At 49.5% G+C, this 20,176-nt stretch overlaps 1 protein-coding gene across 4 annotated transcripts in view; it reads right to left on the bottom strand.

Moving 5' to 3' along the window:
* Positions 1-20,176, bottom strand: part of timeout (circadian regulator timeout) — a 320,135-nt gene that overhangs the window by 55,874 nt on the left and 244,085 nt on the right. For all 4 annotated transcript variants that reach the window (XM_089549434.1, XM_089549433.1, XM_089549437.1 and 1 more), the window contains 2 exons: positions 14,556-14,641; positions 230-356 (listed from right to left, as the gene is read on the bottom strand). In XM_089549434.1, coding sequence (XP_089405560.1) covers positions 230-356; positions 14,556-14,641 — 213 coding nt within the window. The remainder of the gene's footprint in view (positions 1-229; positions 357-14,555; positions 14,642-20,176) is intronic.

Raw genomic sequence — 20,176 nt, 5'->3', positions numbered from 1 at the left:
CGGAGAGATACTACCGCGCGAGGAAACTACATTTCCGTCGGAGCAAGGTCGTGAGCCATGCCGATGATCTGGAGCTCTTGCCAACGTGGTACTGAGCACGGATATCATACGTAGGATCTATCGTTTATCCGAGGCATCCGTTTCATCTCAAGCAGACTCCAAGTCTAGCTTTGAATGGCCTATACCTAGGCATACAAAAGTTGCCCACTGAAAGCACAGGACCTCTTACCTGGCCTTCTTTTTGAACGCTGCGACGTTGTCCACGAGGCCGAGGTTCTTTAGCTGTAGTAACACGCTGCGACGGGTCTTTGTATCGTCGATCATGTGTTCGAGTATCAGGTCGACCACGTCCTTTTCTGCAAGGCAAAACAGTAAAAACAAAACAAAATAAACAAAATGGGGATTTCTCACCTTCGTCAGCAATCGATATAACAGTTAGTTCTGAAAACATTTTTATTTCGTAGTTTCTTCAGTTTACAACTACGTCATGCAATATGAATTCGTGGTTCAACACAAGGGAATAAATACCGATGCAATCTTCAGTTCTATACCAGCGAGCCGCATGGACATGATTAGGCACTCTGGTGGAAGGTCACTGCAATGATATTGCGGCAACACACGTAAAATGCCGGCGACGGTATCGGTAGTACCATATGGACAGTGCGCATTTTCGTAATTTAAGGTTACTATGTCACCGTGATTTTCGCTGCACTTCTTTTAGCCCCAACCGCGACGACTTAAACGACATGAACATAGAAATCAAGATAAGAACAATGTGCGAATAAATATGCCACAGAAGTCGCTTTACGAGAGTCACAGCAGACGAGACCGTTACCCACAAGCAGACAGCACTGAAAACACCTAAACGATGTGGGTTCATCGCTTTCATACTCATTGTTATCGTGTCGTTTCGCGTGACCGTTCTCAACAGCCTTACTTTCCGCGACAAAGTTCGCAAACTCATGGCTAACTTTCTCGCCCCTGTTCAAAAGATTAGCAAAAGCTAACCAAGCTTCGGAAAAAGCTTCAGAGACTAAGCTAACCTCGGCACCTTAATGTGTCAAGTGATGACACAAAATCCACAACTAAAAAACAAGCAAACAAAAAGCAAGACAGAGAAGTAGGAACTGGCCACTCAAATCGTCTGCGGACCTAGAGAGACTCCCAAATGCTGCTCAAAAGTACATTATTTGCTGCGTCCAGCCCTGATCAAATTCTTGCAGACCGAAACTTGAGCGCGCCGAGAGGGAAAGCATTAAAATACGAGAGACCAGCGGGAGCACTCACAATCAACTCCCAAGTCTCTGACAAGGGGGAGCTCAGGCTACGCTAAAAAAAAAAAAAAAAAGAGTTTCTTCCAGCGTCTCGGGCTCTAGGTGGTTTCTATTGACGCATTTTTAAGAGCATCGGAAAGGCATCAATTCGCCGTAATGTGGGCGGGAGGTCTCAGCTGTGGCAAGATGGACAGCCGGGTCACCATTTCACTCCGTCGAGCAACCACGCTAAGAAGCAAAGCGCTTAGAAGCTCACAGCAAGAAATGCACGCGCGTAAAGAAGCTACGCGCTGAAGAACACACACTAATCAAGAAACGTGAAAAAGACACAGCAAAGAGGCGACGTGATATGGTTTGGATGAAAGCTCTACGTCTCAGCTAGCGCAAACTAACCTCTTGTTACCGACAGTCAAAGACCCAAACTTCTTGCTACGCGCTACGATAAAGAAAGACAACCTCAAAATAGACATAGGCAAGCTATAGCTGCACCTAACCAAAACCCATCTGAACAAAGAACCTTTTGACGCCCGCACTGAAACGAGATGAAGGGGACCGTTAGGAGCGCACGTGACAAGATGGCGTTTTGCAACGCTCCAAATATATTCACGTCAGATGGCCAAGAAAAAAGAACGAAGCAAATGCGAATTCGAGATCCAAAGCACAGCGACACAAAAGACGCAGACTTTATTCCAGTGAACTTCTTTGCTGTCGCTCGCCTTTGAGAGCTAGACAGGGGCAGCGCAACACACAGTCCGCAAAAAAACTTAAAGAAAGAAAACAGGACGAATAACCGCGAAGCAAGAACAAGAACACGCTGGATTAAGGCTTCTTAGAACGGAAAGTCCTGCACATATTGTACACTCTTTGAAGGTGAAGGGTATCAGGGGTAACAAAGCAATGAGCCCGCGTGTACGGTGAAGCGGATTCCCAACTCAGGTGAATGTAGGGAAATGCGCCCGTAAGGCTTATATACATACGTCAGCCTCAGCAAAAAAAAAAAAAAAAAAGCGAAAGTAAGACAACAAAGCGGCTGCTCAAACTAAATCCGACATTCGGACGTTGACTACGCCTCTAATATGAAAGGTACGCGGAGGAGAACGAGAAAGGGGGAGAGATGCTGAAGCGCAACGGCGACTGGAACACAAGCCGCAGATGTCACCACTTTGCCGAACATACGCGGGCGCGAAGCCCATACGTCCGGACGCCGAAAATGCGGCAAACACGCGGCGCAGACCGATTTCCACGAAAGGTGGGGTGTTGAGAAGTGACAACTACGTTCCCGAGGCTGAGAGAATGAGCACGCAGCGAAATCCGGAAACAAAAGGAAATAAAAACGTGAAAACCTAACGCCGTCAGGCGCACAAAACAGAGCGCTAGACTAATGATGAAGAAAGGAAAAAAAAAAAAAACTGGCGCCACGTCCTAAGCATACGAACGACAAGATGCATCGGCGAGCAGACTCTGAATACGGAAGCTTGAAGTTCCTCAGGCCTAGAGAGGCTCCGACAGGAGCGTGCCGTGTCTCGAGTTCTCGGACGAAAGCTCCTGAGCAAAAGCGCATTAGGGCTCAGGCCTTCTCCTCCTCTACTGTTAGCTCCTTGCAGCGACTGGGTACACAAGGCGCACGAGGCACGGGGCGTGCCGCCGCTCGTGGATAACAGGTGAAAGGTAAGGAGTAGGAGAGAGGGGGAGAGAGAGCCGCTGCCAAGAGACAGAAGCTCGCCACGGAAAACAGCGCCGGGGATGCACAGTCCGCGGAAAATGTGGTGACACACGACAGAAAGCATTCGAGGGGTGCGTCTTTTTCCAGCACCGAATGGAAACAGGACGGAGGGAGGGAGGGCTTACCTGCCGCAATGCGGTTTTTCGCCAAACGCCCGGAGAATCTCGCTCTTGTCATCGCAGCGGCCGCGGGATAAGAGAATTTTTGAAAGATCCGAACGCAAGACAACTGCGCAACGGCATAACCCCCCCCCCCCCCCCCGTTTTTTTTTTTTCGTTTTTGAAAGAGAGAAAACAAATTAAGACTAAAAGAGGCCCTCACGGTGCACACAAATGAGGCAGCGGTAGTGTTTAGTACATGCAATCTCTTTGTGGAAAGACCTTACAGTTATCTCTAGACTGTGATAGCATGCCTCGAAATCGGAGCGTAAGAAATAAAATTCCATTATGCCCCTTCCCTCATGTTTTTCAAGCTGAGGATGTTGGTTTTACACGTCTTGCGTCGCGTACTGTCTTGACGCTACAAATTAGGTCTCCCCGCGGTACTCCTTGAAAAATCACCTTCATCGTAAGTTTCGCAGAACACACGCGCCTTTGCGCGCATTTATCAAACAAAGCAAGTCTGGCAATCCCATCAGATCTCAACAATAAAATATATTCGCATGGTAACGGATGTCGCTTCTTCGCGAGCATCCCATGATATGCTTGAATCCAAAAATAAAACAAAAGATGCCTAAAAGCTGGCAGTAACCGTAATTGCAGAGCAGCTTCCGAGAAGCATAAATAAAGTAAGTACCACCAAAATGAATGTGTTCAAAAGCTGGACGCCACCATGCCATTACGACGTTATGCTTTCATTACTTAGCGAGAGAAAAAATGTGGAATAAAGAAATGACACTCTTTGTCGCGGCACTAATTCTGTTTCTGATGACGAAGAAATTCAATACCAAGGAGATACGTGTAAGAAAAGTGAAAGGCGCAAAAATCATTAAAATCTTCAGAAAGCTTAAATGGCTGAACACGGGAATGGGGAGAATATGAAACCAAGAAAGGGAGGGCGGATTAAAATAATAGTAAACAAATTCTGTCCGATTCAAACACGACTGAATTAAACATAAAATTGCGCCCAGCTAATGCCGTTCCTTTTCCATAACGATTTCAGTGTTTTTCCTTGCTCGAAGACGAAACCTGTAACCGAAGCTAAATGCGCCATTTGAATTTTGCGACACGTGCGCAGAATTGAGCGCAATAAATCATGACGAACGCCCAGCGGTACAGCCGGCTGCTTGTGACAGAACACGTCCATTACCCGGCCAATTACGAAACCACGGGCCATCGATATTTGCCGCGGTCTATGCCTGAGATTCTATACCAGGATTATATTTTTCCCCACTGGTGCGAAACTGGATACATGCACAAAATCTGCACGCAAGCACGGAGAAAAAAAAAAAAGGCCTTACGTAAAGACCAATTTTCCGCGCGTGCCGTTTGACAAGAATATCCGTGGATCCGTTTCTTTTAATGCGGACAGTCACTTGATATGTGCACCCGGTAGGAATGTGAATATAGAAAAATGAAAACGGACACGTCTACCGTAACATCTACTTATGACAATGTCGCAACGGTCGGCTTTGCAGAGCTATGAATCTCCGTAGAGTCGCTACGCAAAAGTAAACCAGTTGCAACAATTCTATTATCCTTGATGTTTCTCGTTACCGTTTTCCAGCGCCGCTAAATGAGATTTGAAAAGGCAACAAGAAAATCGCAGCTATAATGTGATTGGATGCCGAAAGGCCATCGTGCAAAAGCAAGGCCGCTGTCCCCCTCGCAAGAGGGGCCGGACCGAATGAAGGACAACAGGCAGGCAGCGGTGCTTACGACGAAACTTAAGTGCGTGAAAAGCGCTATGTTTGAAATTGGGGGTAGCTGGTTTCAACTAACGCGCGAAGCGTATTTTCTTGCTGATAAGCTTGCTCTCGATCCGAACAGTGCCACACAATTATTACAAAGATTTAGCATAGCGCGATCCGCGATAAAAGAAAAAACAATCCACGTGTCGTTGGAACTACGTAACCAGGGTTGGTGTACGGCCTAATGTCGATGACCACAGATGACAACGCACTCCCTCCCCAGAACAGAATATGGCCCTCTTGGTGCAGTACTCGGTAACGACTACCTATGCGAGTACACTAATTAACCGGCCGTGAGACCCGAGGCGAAGCGGACGGTGCTAAGAATCTCGCTCCGGACAGGCCGCCGTTGGAAACTGAACCTAGGAAGGTTTAACGCAAGAACTTTATCCAGCGAGGCTAGTCTAGCAGTGCTGTCCGAGGAAGTAGCGGGTACTAAACCGGATGCCACAGGGCTTAGGTTGGGAGGACAAACGAGACGTACACAGATCACCGAAAGCTTCTATGCAGACGTGGAATCGCCACTGTACTGGCGGGAGTCTTAATGCAAAGTTAGGCAAGAAGCAGGCGAGAGATCAGGCAGTGGGCGACTAGGGAATAGGCTCTAGGAATAGCAAGGGGCAGTTATTATTAGATTTCGCACAAAGAAATAATTCATCGATCATGAACACATTTTTCCGCAAATGAGAGAACAGGAAGTGGACGTGGAAGAGCGCCAATGGCGAGACTAGAAATTAAGACTTCGCACTGTGCGCTTCCTCTGGCACTGTACAGGACGTCGAGGCACTTGAAAAGATGCGATGCAGCGACCATAAGATAGCAAGCTCTCGAATAAGCCGAAACTTGAAGAGCACCGGAAGAAGCCAGTGAGGAAGAAGCCAGTGAGGAAGAAGCCCATCAACGAATCAGCCGTAAGAGACAAAGTAGAGGAATTCAGTATCTCGTGCAAGGTTAAGAAGCGAGGTATTGACACCCTAGCTGAAGTCAAGAAGGAATGGGCTTGGGCAGACATGTAATGCGACGGCAAGATAAATGATGGTGGCTAAGGGTAACGGACTGAATTCCAAGCCGCGGTGGCTCAGTGGTAAGGCACCCGTCTACCGAGCCGGAGTACCCGACCGCGGCGGCCGCATTTCGATGGAGGCGAAACGCAAGAGGCGCCCGTGTGCTGTGCGATGTCAGTGCACGTTAAAGATCCCCAGGTGGTCTAAATTATTCCGGAGACCTCCACTACGGCACCTCTTTCTTCTTTCAGTCCCACCTTCCTCCCTTCCCTTGCGGCGCGGTTCAGGTGTCCGCCGAGATCTAGAATGGCTAAGGATGGAGTGCGTCTGCAACCTGCGGAGCAAGCTGGCTTGCGCTCGATTCAAGTCGGGGTGTGGAGGCGGGAACTGGCGTCTCATCTCTCTGTAGAGGTTGGTAATTTCGGCAAAGGTCTGGGGAGCCTCGGCAAGAGCGTCTGGGTCCGTGGGGCCGGCCGCCCGGCTGGTTAGTCCTCGGGCTAGTCGGTCGACCCCTTCGTTTCCAGAGTTTCCCGCGTGGGCGGGTACCCAGACCAGGTTGATCTTATGGTCGAGAGTGCAGCCGCGAAGGATACGTGCAGCGGGGTGGCAGATAAAACCTGCCGAGTAATTTTGTATCGCTCTTTTGGAGTCGCTTGAATCGAGCGCAAGCCAGCTTGCTCCGCAGGTTGCAGACGCACTCCATCCTTAGCCATTCTAGACTTTCACTCATCACAGACGGGGAATACGACCCCGTCTGCCAAAATTGTTACCAGGGAGAAATCGCCACCCAGGCACACATCCTCTGGGGTTGCGCGGATGATGAAAACGTTTATTAAAGCCTTAGTTGAAGGGAAGGCTGATCGGGTCCCTAGTCCGGGACGCCGTTGGTGAAAGCCGCTGCCCGTGCTCTGGCGACGAGGGCTCGTTGTTCCTCGAGGTCCGAGCTGGACAGGGCCGCCTCCCAGCCCTCCCGCGTTGGCTGATTTATGATCTCAATGCTGTCATTTTTCTGACAAGCCCATACCATGTGGTACAAGTTTGCCTTCTGGCCACAAAATTTGCACTGTGCCGAAAAGGACTCGGGCTCAATGGCGTGAAGCGTAGCTGGGTTATTGAAAGACATAGTTTGTAGCCTGCGAAGGTGACATTCCTCTGATTTACTGAGACCCTTAGCGGGCCTCGGGAGTGTCTGCCTTTCAAGGCGCAAATGTTGCAATATTTCTGAATATGTCGTTAGCGGAGAGGGGGAGCCAGAATCAGGAAGGGAGGACGTAGAAGGATGCCGGGGAAGAAAAGCTCGGGCCGAAGCGTGTGCGCGCTCGTTTCCTTCAACTCCCTGGTGACCTGGTACCCATATTAATTCCTTCTGTTCAGCTGAAGTCCTACATTGACTAAGAATTTTGCAGGCTAGCGGCGTGATTCTGCCACGCATATAGTTTCTATAAGCCGCCTGGGAATCTGTAACTATGTATTTAGATTCTGAGTGCGTTGCGGCAAGGGCTATCGCTACTTCCTCCATAGCCTGTGTATCCCCGTTACGAACTGAAAGCCCGTCCACGACTTGCATTTGGTGCACCACTGAGATTGTTGATATTCCTTGTACAGGACCCGCAGCGTCCACGAAGAAGGCTCCTTCTTTTGTTGAATAGCACTCGTTCATCTTCTTGCTCCTCGCCACTCGTCTAGCATGATGATGCTCCGGGTGCATGTTTTTGGGAAGCGGAAGCGTAAGGAATTTGCTCTTCCACTCTTTAGGTATATCTTGTCTCCCAGCCACTTGCTGCGGAAAGCTAATATTTAAATCTTCTAAGACCCTGCGGCCGGTCGTAGTTGTGGCCAGTCGCACTACCTGGCTTGTAAGATGGGCGCTAATCAATTCATCAGCCGTGTTGTGTACCCCTAGTTTTAGTAGACGCTCCGTAGATGCTTTCATGGGTAGGCCGAGTGCCTTCTTATAAGCCGTTCGAATGATAACGTCCAGGTGGTTTAGATCGGTCTTCCTCAAACGAAGGTACGGGGCCACGTACACTATCCTGCAGATGACAAAGGCCTGTATTAGTCGAAGGGTATCCTGTTCTTGCATGCCGTTTTTCTTGCTTGTGATCCGAGATATCATACGGATGACTTGTTCGCACACCGTTCGGAGCTTGGTGATAGCTGCTGCGTTCACACCCTTGTTGTTAATGAGCAGCCCCAAAATCCGTATTGTTTCCACCTCGGGAATAGGTGTATCATGGACCGAGATTTCCAGCGATGCAGTATCCCCCTTCCCTCGCAGGACGAGGAGCTCCGACTTGCCCGGGGAACAGCGCAGTCCGCATTCTTCAGCATACTTTTCAACCGTACTGGCAGCCTCTTGGAGGGCCTCCTCCATCTGTCCCATGTTTCCCTCCGTTGTCCATATGGTTATGTCATCCGCGTAGAGGGCGTGGCGGATTCCCCTTATGGCATTAAGTTGTTCCGGCAGATGCATGAGGGCAACGTTGAAGAACAGTGGAGAAAGGACTGCTCCCTGAGGCGTCCCCCTGGTGCCCATGGGTATCGCCTCGGACCTCGTGTCGCCAATCCTGATGTGCGCTTGCCTATCTTGCAAGAAAGCCTTGATGTAATCAAAGGTACGCTTTCCGCAGTGAGTACCCTGTAGATTGTCCAGAATCTTGGAATGCTTCACGTTGTCGAAAGCCCCCTTCAGATCTAATGCTAGTATGGCCCTACTGTTTCGTTTGCGCGGGGGATCGATAACCTCCATCTTCAGCTGCAGTAACACGTCCTGGGTTGACAAGTGTGCCCTAAACCCAAACATTGTGTGAGGTATAATATTGTGGTCTTCTATATACGTAGAAAGTCGCATGTGTACCGCCTTCTCCATCAGTTTCCCGGCGCACGACGTAAGAGAGATGGGCCTGAGGTTATTGATGTTCACCTCCTTTCCAGGCTTGGTAATAAAGCTGACATCAGCCGTCTTCCATGCCTTGGGTAACTGTCCACTTTTCCAGCATTCGTTGATGTACTGCGTGAGATGTTCAAGCGCTTGCTGATTAAGATTGACAAGCAATCCCACCGTCACCCTGTCGTTCCCTGGAGCCGTGCCCCGCCTCATGGCCATAAGCGCCGCCTGTATTTCCTCGACTTCGAACTCTCTGTCCAGGTTCGGATTGTCCATACCCTCATAATCCCGTACTGGCTCGTTGTCTTTCACTGTACAGAGGTACTTGCTCACGAGGGCTGCAACTAGCTGCTGGTCCGTGTCCGCGAAGCCGTGTAGGGCTCTCTTGAGATTACGTTGCTGATCCCCGCGAGACTTAGAGGGCTCTATCAAACATCTAAGAAGACTCCACGCCGCCTTGGTGCTGAGGGTGCCTTTCATGGAGTCACATTTGGCCAACCAGTTGTTTTTGGCCAGGGATCGTGCATACTCTTCTGCTTGCAAGCTTAATTTTGCGATCTTGATCTTGAGCTTGCGGTTATGTTTTTGCCTTTTCCACCGCCGTGTGAGACTTCTTCTGGCCTCCCATAGATGTAGTAGGTGGTTGTCAATAGCCGGGACTTCTTCTGATGTCTGAAGCGTACGTGTGAAGCGGTCCCTGACTCTCAGCAGCGACTCAGCCCACTCCTCGTACTTTTCAATGGGCGCGTTGAGCGTAGAGTCTTCCGCCTGTCGGAACAACGACCAGTCCGTGAGCCGTGCTTTCCCTCTCGGTCTGCGATGCTTATTGTAGTCGAGGCAGATCTTGAGAATGCAGTGGTCACTCCCTAAGGTCTCCTGCGTGTTGTGCCAATCATAGTTTCTCGCTCCTTTAACCAACGAGAGATCTGGACATGTATCTCTCGAGACACTGTTGCCAATCCTCGTGGGATGCTGCGGGTCAGTAAGAATCGTCAGTGCTAGGTCCGATATGGCCGCAGCGAGTCTCCTGCCCTTAATATCCTCCTTACTATATCCCCACAAGAAGCTATATGCGTTAAAATCCCCCACAATGATGAGAGGTGCACTTTTTGCCAATTGCGCGGCCTTTTGGAAAATCTCATCGAAAGACGCACCCCTGTTCTTCGGTCGACTATATATGTTCAACACATACGCACTTCTGCTAGTGCGTACGTTCGGTAAAAGCTGAATAAATGTATGCTCCACCTCAGTGACTAAATCCAGCTCAATTGTCACAGCCGTGCAATCCTTATGCACCAGAATGCAAGTGGATGAGCTGTTTTGATGCGTGCTGTATGGTCTGAGTTTGGCTTCCGTATTGACGTCCTGCAGTGCAATAATATCTGGTAATTTATCCAACGAATCTACGTATTGCTGTAGCGAATCCCTCTTCTTTCTGAACCCCCGGCAGTTCCACTGCAAAATCTGCAATTTAGGAGGGCGTGCCATGTTGAACACTAAAGGAAATCGCGCTTGGCGCGTCCGCCCCGGTGTTGGGCGAATCATCAGCTGCAAGCTGCCTATTAGTCACGCGGCCAGTTAATTTTGGAACCTTCGTCCGCGTACACTCCGCAAGCTCCTGAAGTTTCCGATCGATTCTGATTTCAAAGGCTTGCAGCTTAATCAGACGGGGCTCTAAGATGCCCTGTAAGACCCGCTCTACCGCTGCCTGAATGCCCCTCTCAATAGCTGCCTGAACGTTTTTTCAATAATAATTTGTAAAGTTCCTTCGAGGCTCGCCTGTATATTTTGCGTTATGCGAGCTTCCAAACGCGGAAGGTCGTTCAGCAAACATCGCTCCACAATAGCCTCAATTCTGGCTTCTTTCTCACTGACACCGGCCCCCCTATCGGTCTCCGTTGCCACTACGTTACTGTTTCTCTCCCCCTACTCCTTTTTCTCACCCTGGGGGTCAGGAGTTAGTGCCTGTTGAGTAGGAGGGAGGGAGGCATCCTCCTCCATTGCAGATACCCCAGGCGTTTCTGGCATATTTACTCCCCCTGCCGATGTTCCCAGTTCCTGACTTTTATACTTCGCTAGTTCCTCTTTCAATCTGCTATTTTCCTCCTTAAGTTTCTCAACAGCCAACGTGGGAGGCGGGGAAGCGGCAACTTGTGCCCAGCTCACCTTGCTGCCCGTGGTCTCCTCCGATCCGGCTTTTCCCGATTTCTTGTCACCTGGACGACCGCTTCCTTCAGGCCCCTGCCGGGACGCCCCCGTTGCGGTCCTCGCTGCGGGACCCGGCGACGGAGTCCCCATCCGCTTCTTCTGTGATTGCGGCCCAGGCCCTGAATTCTTCCGGTCCTCTCTGAATTTACGTTGGTTGCTGGATTTTCTTCCGCCCGGCTCCGGCACCATTCCTGTATTTCCAGGTGCAGTCCGCGGAGTTCGTGAGATGTCCGCCTCCACAGACTAGGCATCGGGGCTGGCAGTCGTGCCCCTCTTCTTGGATGATAGTTCCACAGGCCCGGCAGAGCTTATCTCGTGGATTAGGGCAAACGTCCGCTCTATGTCCCACTGTTCCGCAGCGGGTGCAAGCTGGTGTGGTCTTCCGGTAGAGACGGACGGGCACAGCCTCTCCCCAGTAAAACACGTTGAACGGCACTTTACGGCCCTCGAATGTATCCGCCCCCTCGAACCTTACTGCCAGCTCCCTCCGAAGAAGGATGGAACCAACTCCTCAAAAGGCCAGACAAGAGCATCCAACTGGCACTCATTTCGTGGGCCCAGGAAGTCGCCCCACCTGGGGGTCACACCAAGCCCACCTGCCCTAAATCCCACCAATCTATGGCAATAAAGTTGTTTCTCTCTCTCTCTCTCTCCGCCGAGATATGTGAGACAGATACTGCGCCATTTACTTTCCTCAGAAACCAATTTGTTTATTTATTTACTTTAGGGGAAAGCGTAGCAGGAGGGGCAGAAGGTTACATGGCTGGCGGGTTTAAGAATTTTGCGGGAATAAGGAGGCCAGGGCTGGAACAGGACAGGGTTAATTCAAGAGATATGAAGGAGGCCTTTGTCTTCTAGAAGACGTAGTCAGGCTGATGATGATGACGATGATCCGCATTCCGCTGCCGTGATCCGCTTCCGCGGGGACCCCAGCTTCGCCTGCGCAGTGGCCTGTGCGCGCCCCTCGGGGTCACTTGCACATGCGCAGCTGGCGCGGCGAGGAAGCGGTTCGTGGCAGCGGATTATGGATCGCTCTAGGTTAACCCTATTTTCAAATAGCTCGCGGTTACTCAGAAAAATAAATATAAAATAAAAACCATTAAAAGAAAAATTCCGCCATGGAAACCTTCTTCCCTGGCTGAGGCTTAAGGAGGAGGCGATCAGTCTACCCAGGAGGCCGTGGGATGATAACCACGCGAGAATGAAACTTAAGCAGTACTGCACACTCGAGACTGTTTGTTTCTTACATACCAAAATACTTCCTACCATAGGTAAGTTGATAGAGGCTTTTAGAATAGCGCGTACCACGGTACCGCTCACCGCCCAGCATGCTCCGTCAGAGCGCATGGGTAGATCGCTTTGGGGGCGCCAGATGGAGCCACGTGCTGGTCAGGGGCACGCACTCCTCCTCGTCCGGACCAATCAGCGTGTGCGCAGTGGCGGAACGCGGTACGCGCTTTGCTAAGAGTATCTAATTACTAGGGCCCGGAAATTGGGGCACTAAAGAACCCCGAAATAGGCAGGCATCAAGGCTCCAAAAATATTGAAATAGGCCCTATAAAGCAAAAATAGGCGCTTTTAATAATACTCTTTATTAATAAGTACAAGATCTGTAAGTCAAGCACGGAGCGTACGGAGTCCTCAACTGAAGCAATAAAGCGCACTTTCAGGTTTTCGAACTTGAAACCCCTTCGGTTTTCGCTAAGCATATCTTTGTACTTTAAAAGGCGTCTTTTGACATCACATGAACTTAGTGGCGCGAACCTAAAACATGAGAGTTGATAAAGGCGTAGGCCTTCAGGTGATGTGGCCGTATCGTATCCGCGTAGAAAGACTCTGACTTGGGAAACTGTTTTTAGGCATCTATTTTTTTCTACCAATTGTTGCATCTTCATAGAAGCAGTAGCGCCCTTTCCTTCCAGTCCCCGAAGTGCTGCTGTACTTCTGCCACTACCTTCAACGATTCATCTATTGAGAGTCCAGCCTTTTCCAACTTTGTCATTCTTTCCGTCAATGTTGAGAAGATTGCACTAATGTATGTCAGGTCTGTTTTCAAACTCGCCTCTAGCAACACTTCGAGATAAACACTTCGCTACACTACGTTCAAGTTACAATTCGAGAAAAACGTTCGGCGAGACCCGCGCCTTTTTTCCGTGCTTCGGCGCGTGCCTTTCACCATACATAGACCGATATGTCTCAAAATTGAAAAACGGCACCGAGGACCGAAGTGCCGGATTTCAGCATTTATACGCAAAAAGTGCGGTTAAATAGGCAGAATTTCCTTCAAAATGACAAAAAGGCAGGGAAGTGCAAAAATCCCCCGCTTAGGCATTTAGAGGCATGTTTAGGCAAATGCATAAATTTCCGGGCCCTACTAATTACTGACAAAATCCACCGCTAATCAGCGTTTACTTAGGAGTGGCATAATAGTGGTCTTAAGATCTTTCCTAAAAGCGCTCTCCATTCGCGGCCATGTTCCTCGCTGGACTGTTACATCCATCTTGGAAACCATCTTGGAAATGGGGTAACTGCGCTAGAAAAGCACGAACAGAAGTGGACAGGACGCGCGCAGTCCTGTCCACTTCTGTCCCCATCCGCCTTGCGCAACTGGGGAGGAAGTGGAACAGCAAGCTTTCAAGGACTGCTCGCAACGACAAGCATCGCGAATGCTTTGACTCCTGCGTGTTTCAAAAAAACAATACACTAAAAAAAAAACCCCTTCAGATGTTTCGTTCCCATGGAACTGGTTTAATATTTTCTTTTTTTTTTAACTCTGTGTTCAAACGTACAGTCCCAAAAATTACGACGCTGCGCGTTTCTTGAAACTATGCACGACATTCTACATAGAACAGTTACCGCGTCTGCAACCACTAAATACGCAATAATTTAGTAACAACTACTTACATCACTCAGTGAGCCTAAAAGAAGTACTGGTAAGAGCGCTACGATCCTGTTCCAGATTAATTCAATAAAAGTCTACCGCTAAAAGTTAAATTCAAGTGCGTGAGACAACACACATATAGAAAGATTCGATAGGCGCCAGCACATACGCAGCCACGTTGCCAGGCAGGGTAAAATAGCCGCACGCAAACGTTGATGCGCACAGGCCGGCACTGTGGATACGCCCAGAAGACCCCGGGATAACAGGCGACCGACAGAGTAATTACTGCGCGCGTAATTAGCCTAGTAAGTAGCCGGGAGACACGCTGGACGCGATCTACAAAGAACGGAGCGAAGAGGACCTGAGGCAAACATGCAACGCACAGCGATAGCGATGCAGGCGAATGACGCGCACGGGAGGAGGAAGTCTGCGCTCTACAGCAGATGCCACAAGTAGGCTGGGAACCGTACGACGCAGGTACATTTTTATATGTAAAGAAGGCGACTGCGCAGTGCGGGGTAGTGAAGAACGGTCTCGGTGCTGCCGCCTCCTCAAACATACCAAGCTGTACACGTGATTACGTCGCCTAAGCTTGAGTCGCTCTGTGATTTTTCTGCGTTCAAATCAGACTGCAGGAGTCTCCGGGTGAAATGTGAAGTTGGCACTCACCTCCAGTCGTTTCGTCCTTGTAGCGTTCGTACAATACTTTAAGCTCGTAGACTTGCTCTTCTGTCCAGGCGACCTTGACTGGCTTTCTGCAAAAAGAAAAAAAAAGCACCTTACAGATGGCCAACTGAGAGTGTGAAGAAAAATAAAGCCTACCACCAAAGTAAACGAAACTACAGTAAAGCCAGGCCTCAAGTTTTCCCCAGCTTTTTTTTATAAAATAGGATTCACTTTAGACGCCGTACAAAGCAGAGCCCCAAGCAGTGGGCTAAAAATACGATGACAAAAATTAGTCTTGATCTGTACAAACATTTGCAACCTTCGTGCCGAGAGGACAAGTATTCCCTAAGTGCCAGCCCCTAACTTTTATACTCTGAACCGTTCTCCCTGTTAAGAGCTTACAGGCTGGAAGCGCTGCAACAACGTTGGTTCAAAGATCAGTATGAAGAACCCGAGTGGGATGAATTTTGATGGGGGCAAGCATTCTTTAAAGGGACACTGAGGAGAACTCTATTAATATTTTTTTATAGCAAAATCCGATGGTTTGGCATTTCATGGCTTTGTTGCCACTTGGTCGGCAGCGAAAGATGCATTTATTTCTAAGAAATTTAGATTCGAAGTTGAAGAAGTTTTTCCCGCCGCTCAGATTCAAACTTGGGATTCTCTCCTATGACGACAAAGGACTAAGTGACGTGAAACATGACGTGAACATGACGTGAACATGACGTAACGCAGACTCCGTGATTTCTGTCGGCCAGCAGAGCGGCCTAGCAGCAGCCGAAATGAAAGCTACTGCCGGCCGCACGTTGAAGGCATCCATCAGCTATAGCGGCCGTCGCTACCGTCGCTTCGCTTACGTTTGATCCGGGGTTTTGCCAGCGTTACGATGGATCCTGTTCTCGAAGTCGTCAACGAAGTTCTCGCAAATAGACACCTTTTGCCTTTAGCATACCGTGTACCTTGTTACTGTGTACCTTGTTACCGTTAGCGGAATACCGGGACCCGCCTACAGCCGGTGAGCAGGCGCTTATTGGTCCCGATGCTGCAGGCGCGCGCGTAGCTGTCGGGTACGTGGCGCCATCTGGCGACGTCAAGGAGATTTGCGCATGCATTGGCTGCGCCTCAGTAATTCGTGGCTCCTCGTGTCCCAGTGTTACTAGAACCATTGGTTCTAGCAACACTGTTTTGTCCTGTGACGTCAGCACGCTTGTACTTGCGAATTTGGCCTGTGGCGGCGATACCTGTATTTTGGTTCTTGCTCTTTTCTACGTTACAAGAGCTTTGTTGTCAGTATGAGTGACGTTTTTGTAATTAGGAGCTGGTATTCTGTCGATACAAGCCAACTTCAATTTCTCCTCAGTGTCCCTTTAATGCGACACCATCGACCGGCAAGAACGGTTCACTGACGACAACTATACTACGCGCAGTTTCTATCTGCGCCCCTGTAAGGCTTGCTGCAAATGAAACAGGGCCACAAGGTTGTTTGTTTAGCGCTGAAGAGCTGGCACACCAGAGACCAAGTGTGGATTAGGACACCCCAGTGTTACTTCTGTCTCCTACAGCACAGTCACAGAAACTGCTGCCTGTGAAAAGCTAAACGAATAGCAGCGCCATTAATCCGCGTCACCTCTGCGCAGGAAGACAGAATAAAGCCCTCACGCTTCTACAGATCGAATCTCATGGAACATATCTCGCACTGCGCCGGCGGTCGTTTCAAGGCAAGGAAAGAGAGGATTTTTTTTTGTTGTTTTTGTGAGGCGTGAGCAACCTCGTCTAAAACCCAAATGCAAATTGCTGCGGTTCCCGCTACAGAGTTTAGGTTATTAGCTCGGTGCTACTCAGGAAGTGCGCCAGATAATAATGACTAAGGAAAACAAAGCTGAAAAAGTGAATGCGCGGTAACGCAGCCTTTTTACTGAAACTTTACAAGGTGCTTAGTTGGTGTAATAGTGCGCTCACATGGGAGGCCCCGCCGAGTGTCTCCAGGACCACCACAAATTTCAGGTCACCGCAAAAGCCAACAGCATGAACCAGCTTCACTTTAACGATCAGAGATGAATGAAACATTTGTGGAACATCTCATGAGTATACGCGCCCGTTACGAGACTAGGGGAGTCTGCACTCTTCAGTTAAAATTGGAGTCAGTGCCCGGACATTAGGTGCATAGATAATGCAGTTAGAGCAGGGTCATAGCAGAGATACGATACCCATTGCTGCACTTTGAACAACTACTCACAGGACTTGTAAGCCATGAAAGTTCCTGCCCTTTAAGCCGTGCACATCAGCTTTACGTCAGTACGCCCCGAACAAACTACAGTTACAGAGGGTGAGGCATAGTCTTCCATCCCTTGTCAATGATATTACCGGTGCTAGTCTAAGCATTTCTTCTTCTACTCAGTCCTTTTTGCTGTACCTTTGATGCTTTTTTTGTGCACGGTGTGTTGCTGGGAAAGTTGGTTTGACATCCTGAACATGCAGCGCTCGCAGACGAGGGACACAGGAGAGACGACACCAGCGACGTCAGCGCCCTGTGTGTGTCGTCTCTCCGGTGTCCCTCGTCTGCCAGCGCTGCATGTTCAGGCTTTTTTTTGTATTATTTTTGGTTGGATTTTAACGTCCTTTTCAGGGCTCGAGAGCCTGTCAAGCTCCCGGGAGATTTTCTTCTCCATGCCCCATTCACTAAAGAGCAAATCAACTTCACCTTCAACCACAGCGGTGTGAATATCTGTCTCTCACGCGGGCGGTGCGGGGTGCGACCCCAACGCCGCCGAGTAGCCAGCGGTGACACAATGGGTGAAAATTATCCCCTGGACTGATGTTCGCCTTATCTTGGGAGGGATTCTTGAAAAACAGGGTCTTTGACCCCACCTTGTGTAGAGCAAAAAAATTCAGGGGGGCACTTTGTTCACCTAAAGTGCGGTGAGGCGAAAGCCTCAAGCGCAGTGTTGCTGCTTGTCTCACTGATGTGTTGTTAAGATGTTAAGCTTCGCCTCCAAGAGTAAAACGCGACAGCGTCTTGCAACGCTGTCAGGGAGTCCATAGAACGCCATCGGCCGTTCGGTTCTACGCCTTGCTCGTCGGTAAATTGGATTTTGAGGAAAGGAAATGTACCTGTCTCGCATACCTCGGTGGACACCTGAACCTCGCCGTAAGTAAAGAGAAGAAGATGAGAGTGAACGAAGACACCGTATTCACTAGACGCGCCTTTGTTCGTTCCAAAACATCGAGCTGGCATGGCGTAGCGGTTAGCATGCGCGTCTCGCACTCCGGAGACCGGGGTTCGATTCCCGTACTCGAACAATTTCTTACTCGGTTTTGTTTATTTATCTGGCCTGACTAGAAAGGTTAATTAGGCTAATTGGGTAATTAAGCAATTAACTAAAACTGATTTCCGCTTACTTGTAGCATAACTATACGATCCCTTTAATTGGTTGCACGGTTACTAGCCAAAGTCCAATTGGCCCCGTTTGAAATTCGCGCACTGTGACGTCATGACCGTTCCGACCAATTGAAAAGCGTGACATTTCTGTCGACAACCGCTGCTTACAACGATGAGGCATTAAAGGCTTCCGCCTTAATACTTAGTGCCGTGGCGCTCATCGGCGAAAGCTGCCCTAGCGCCATGAAATCATCACCCCGTTGCGCCACTAAACCAAACAGGCAGGCAAGCACATCTAAAACAGAAATCGCTCCTTAAGCAATCACACGTATAGCGACTTCGCGTTCAATGCCTGCCCCCCGACAGCAGCATCGTGCAAGCGTTTCCAGCGAAACATCAGCACGCGGTGATAATACAAGTTCGGGCCATGTTCCCACGATCGCGGCCACGTTAGTAAAACCACGAAGGAGCACTCGGTCCACGCCTGACTTCCAATTTCGCCTCGCTCTCCCGAGAGCATCGAACACCACCAGCGTAGCCGAGAGATCTCCGTGGGCCGGAGAACCCAGCCGCTGGCGCTGACCGAAAGAGTGTGCGGGCCAATCCTCCCCCCAAGCTGTCCTCCGCAGAATAAACCTCTCTACGCCACCGGTCGTTTATGCAAATGCTGTTCGCTGGCTCGGACTACCAGCACGCATACACAGCGCAGCAGAGCCAAACTCCGGCGAGCAAGATAAACGGTGAAGCCTCGGGGCGTCTCAGGGCCCAGTCCAATCTCGACTCTCTTGGAGATGGCTTCGATGCATATCAAGCGCCTAGAGCACGCGCCAGAACGCCTGCTCCCTCCTTTTTTCCCTTTTCTTCTTTCTCTCTTCTTCTTCCTGTCTCGCTGTCTTCCTCGTTGCGGGCAACGCTTTCTACACGCTTTCTTTTTTTCCATCTCCAAACACGTGCCCGTGTTTCCAAACAAAATAGTGTCCTCCTAGATTGCGCAGGACCTCGTCCCCATATCCTCGAGTTCGGGGCATTTAACGAGAGGGCAGAGCGGGAGAGGAGGAGAGAGAAATGGCCGACAGAAAGGCTGGAAAGGCGGTAATATACGGAGGATATCCATCTCTGAAAAGAAAGTGCGGAGCTCAGGGACTAACGCCCAGTTCACAGCGACGCTTTTCCCAACCAAGTTGCATTTCGTTGCTTCCACCCTTTCTTTTTTTTGCTCTATTAGTTTCCGAGGCTCATTCCTTGATTACATGCAGTGTGAAATGCTCTTTTTCGTTTTAGTCTTCAATGGCCTTCCCGCTCAGTCGAAGTGAGAAAGAAAAATAGCCCGATAAAAAGAAGAAAAAATTAGGGAGCCAGCGAACGCAGGCTATCAACACAAAAAAAAGCAAACAAACAAGGGTCCGCTCCCCGGCTCACCTCTCGTTATTGATGCTTCCCGCAGATTCGCAACGTTAACCAGCTCACGCAGGCCATATATCGACTGCGTAGGCATTCGTCTCCTCCTGGCCTCCTGCTCGGCACCCCAACTTCCAACGTACTCTATGGCCATCTAGTTCCTTCTTTTTTTTTTCACTTCCCTTCTTTTTCCCTTACGGATCCCGAAAGTTTACGTCTCGCCTCCCTATTTCCCCCGCCGTCTCCCCAAAGCCATTTTCTCCGCGTTCACACTCATTACATCTCTTCCTCCAACTCATTCTTCGTTTTCGTTCGCACCTTCATTTTCATCAGTCGAAAACGTTGGTGGGGACGCGCTCCAACTTTCGCGACGGCAGCGCTTCGTCGCGCCCACTGCGGCGTGTGATCCGCATCCTTTCGCATCGTAAGTGGATTCCTCTTTTTTTTCCCCATTCTATCTTTCTTTTTGGTATCCCGCCACTCGCAGTCAATGACGGTTCAGCTTCTTCCAAGGATCCGCTCGCGGAAGAACAACAATTAAAAACTAAAGCAAATCCACCAAGGAAATAGAAAAATATTAATAAATAAATTCCGCGCAGAGAGTAAATCGATTCCTCGCCTTTCAACAATGGAAAAAGAGAACGGGAGATTTCCTATACGGCGAAGAGACGACGACGATGGCCACGAAATAAAAGAAATAAAAAAATGGAGTAGTGGTACTACCAGCGACGACTTATTTAATATCACTCTTCAATTTATATGGAAATTGGAAAAAGAAATGAAGAGATAACGCCAATAAGGAAAGTGCGGAGTGAACAGGGGAAAGAAAGCAGGATGCGCGGGGACA

This window comes from Amblyomma mixtum, chromosome 6 (assembly GCF_055824585.1).
Source record: "Amblyomma mixtum isolate Tamu chromosome 6, ASM5582458v1, whole genome shotgun sequence".
NCBI classification, from domain to species: Eukaryota; Metazoa; Arthropoda; class Arachnida; order Ixodida; family Ixodidae; genus Amblyomma; species Amblyomma mixtum.
The sequence above is the reverse complement of the archived record's forward strand: the minus strand, read 5'-3'. Positions and strand labels throughout refer to the sequence as shown.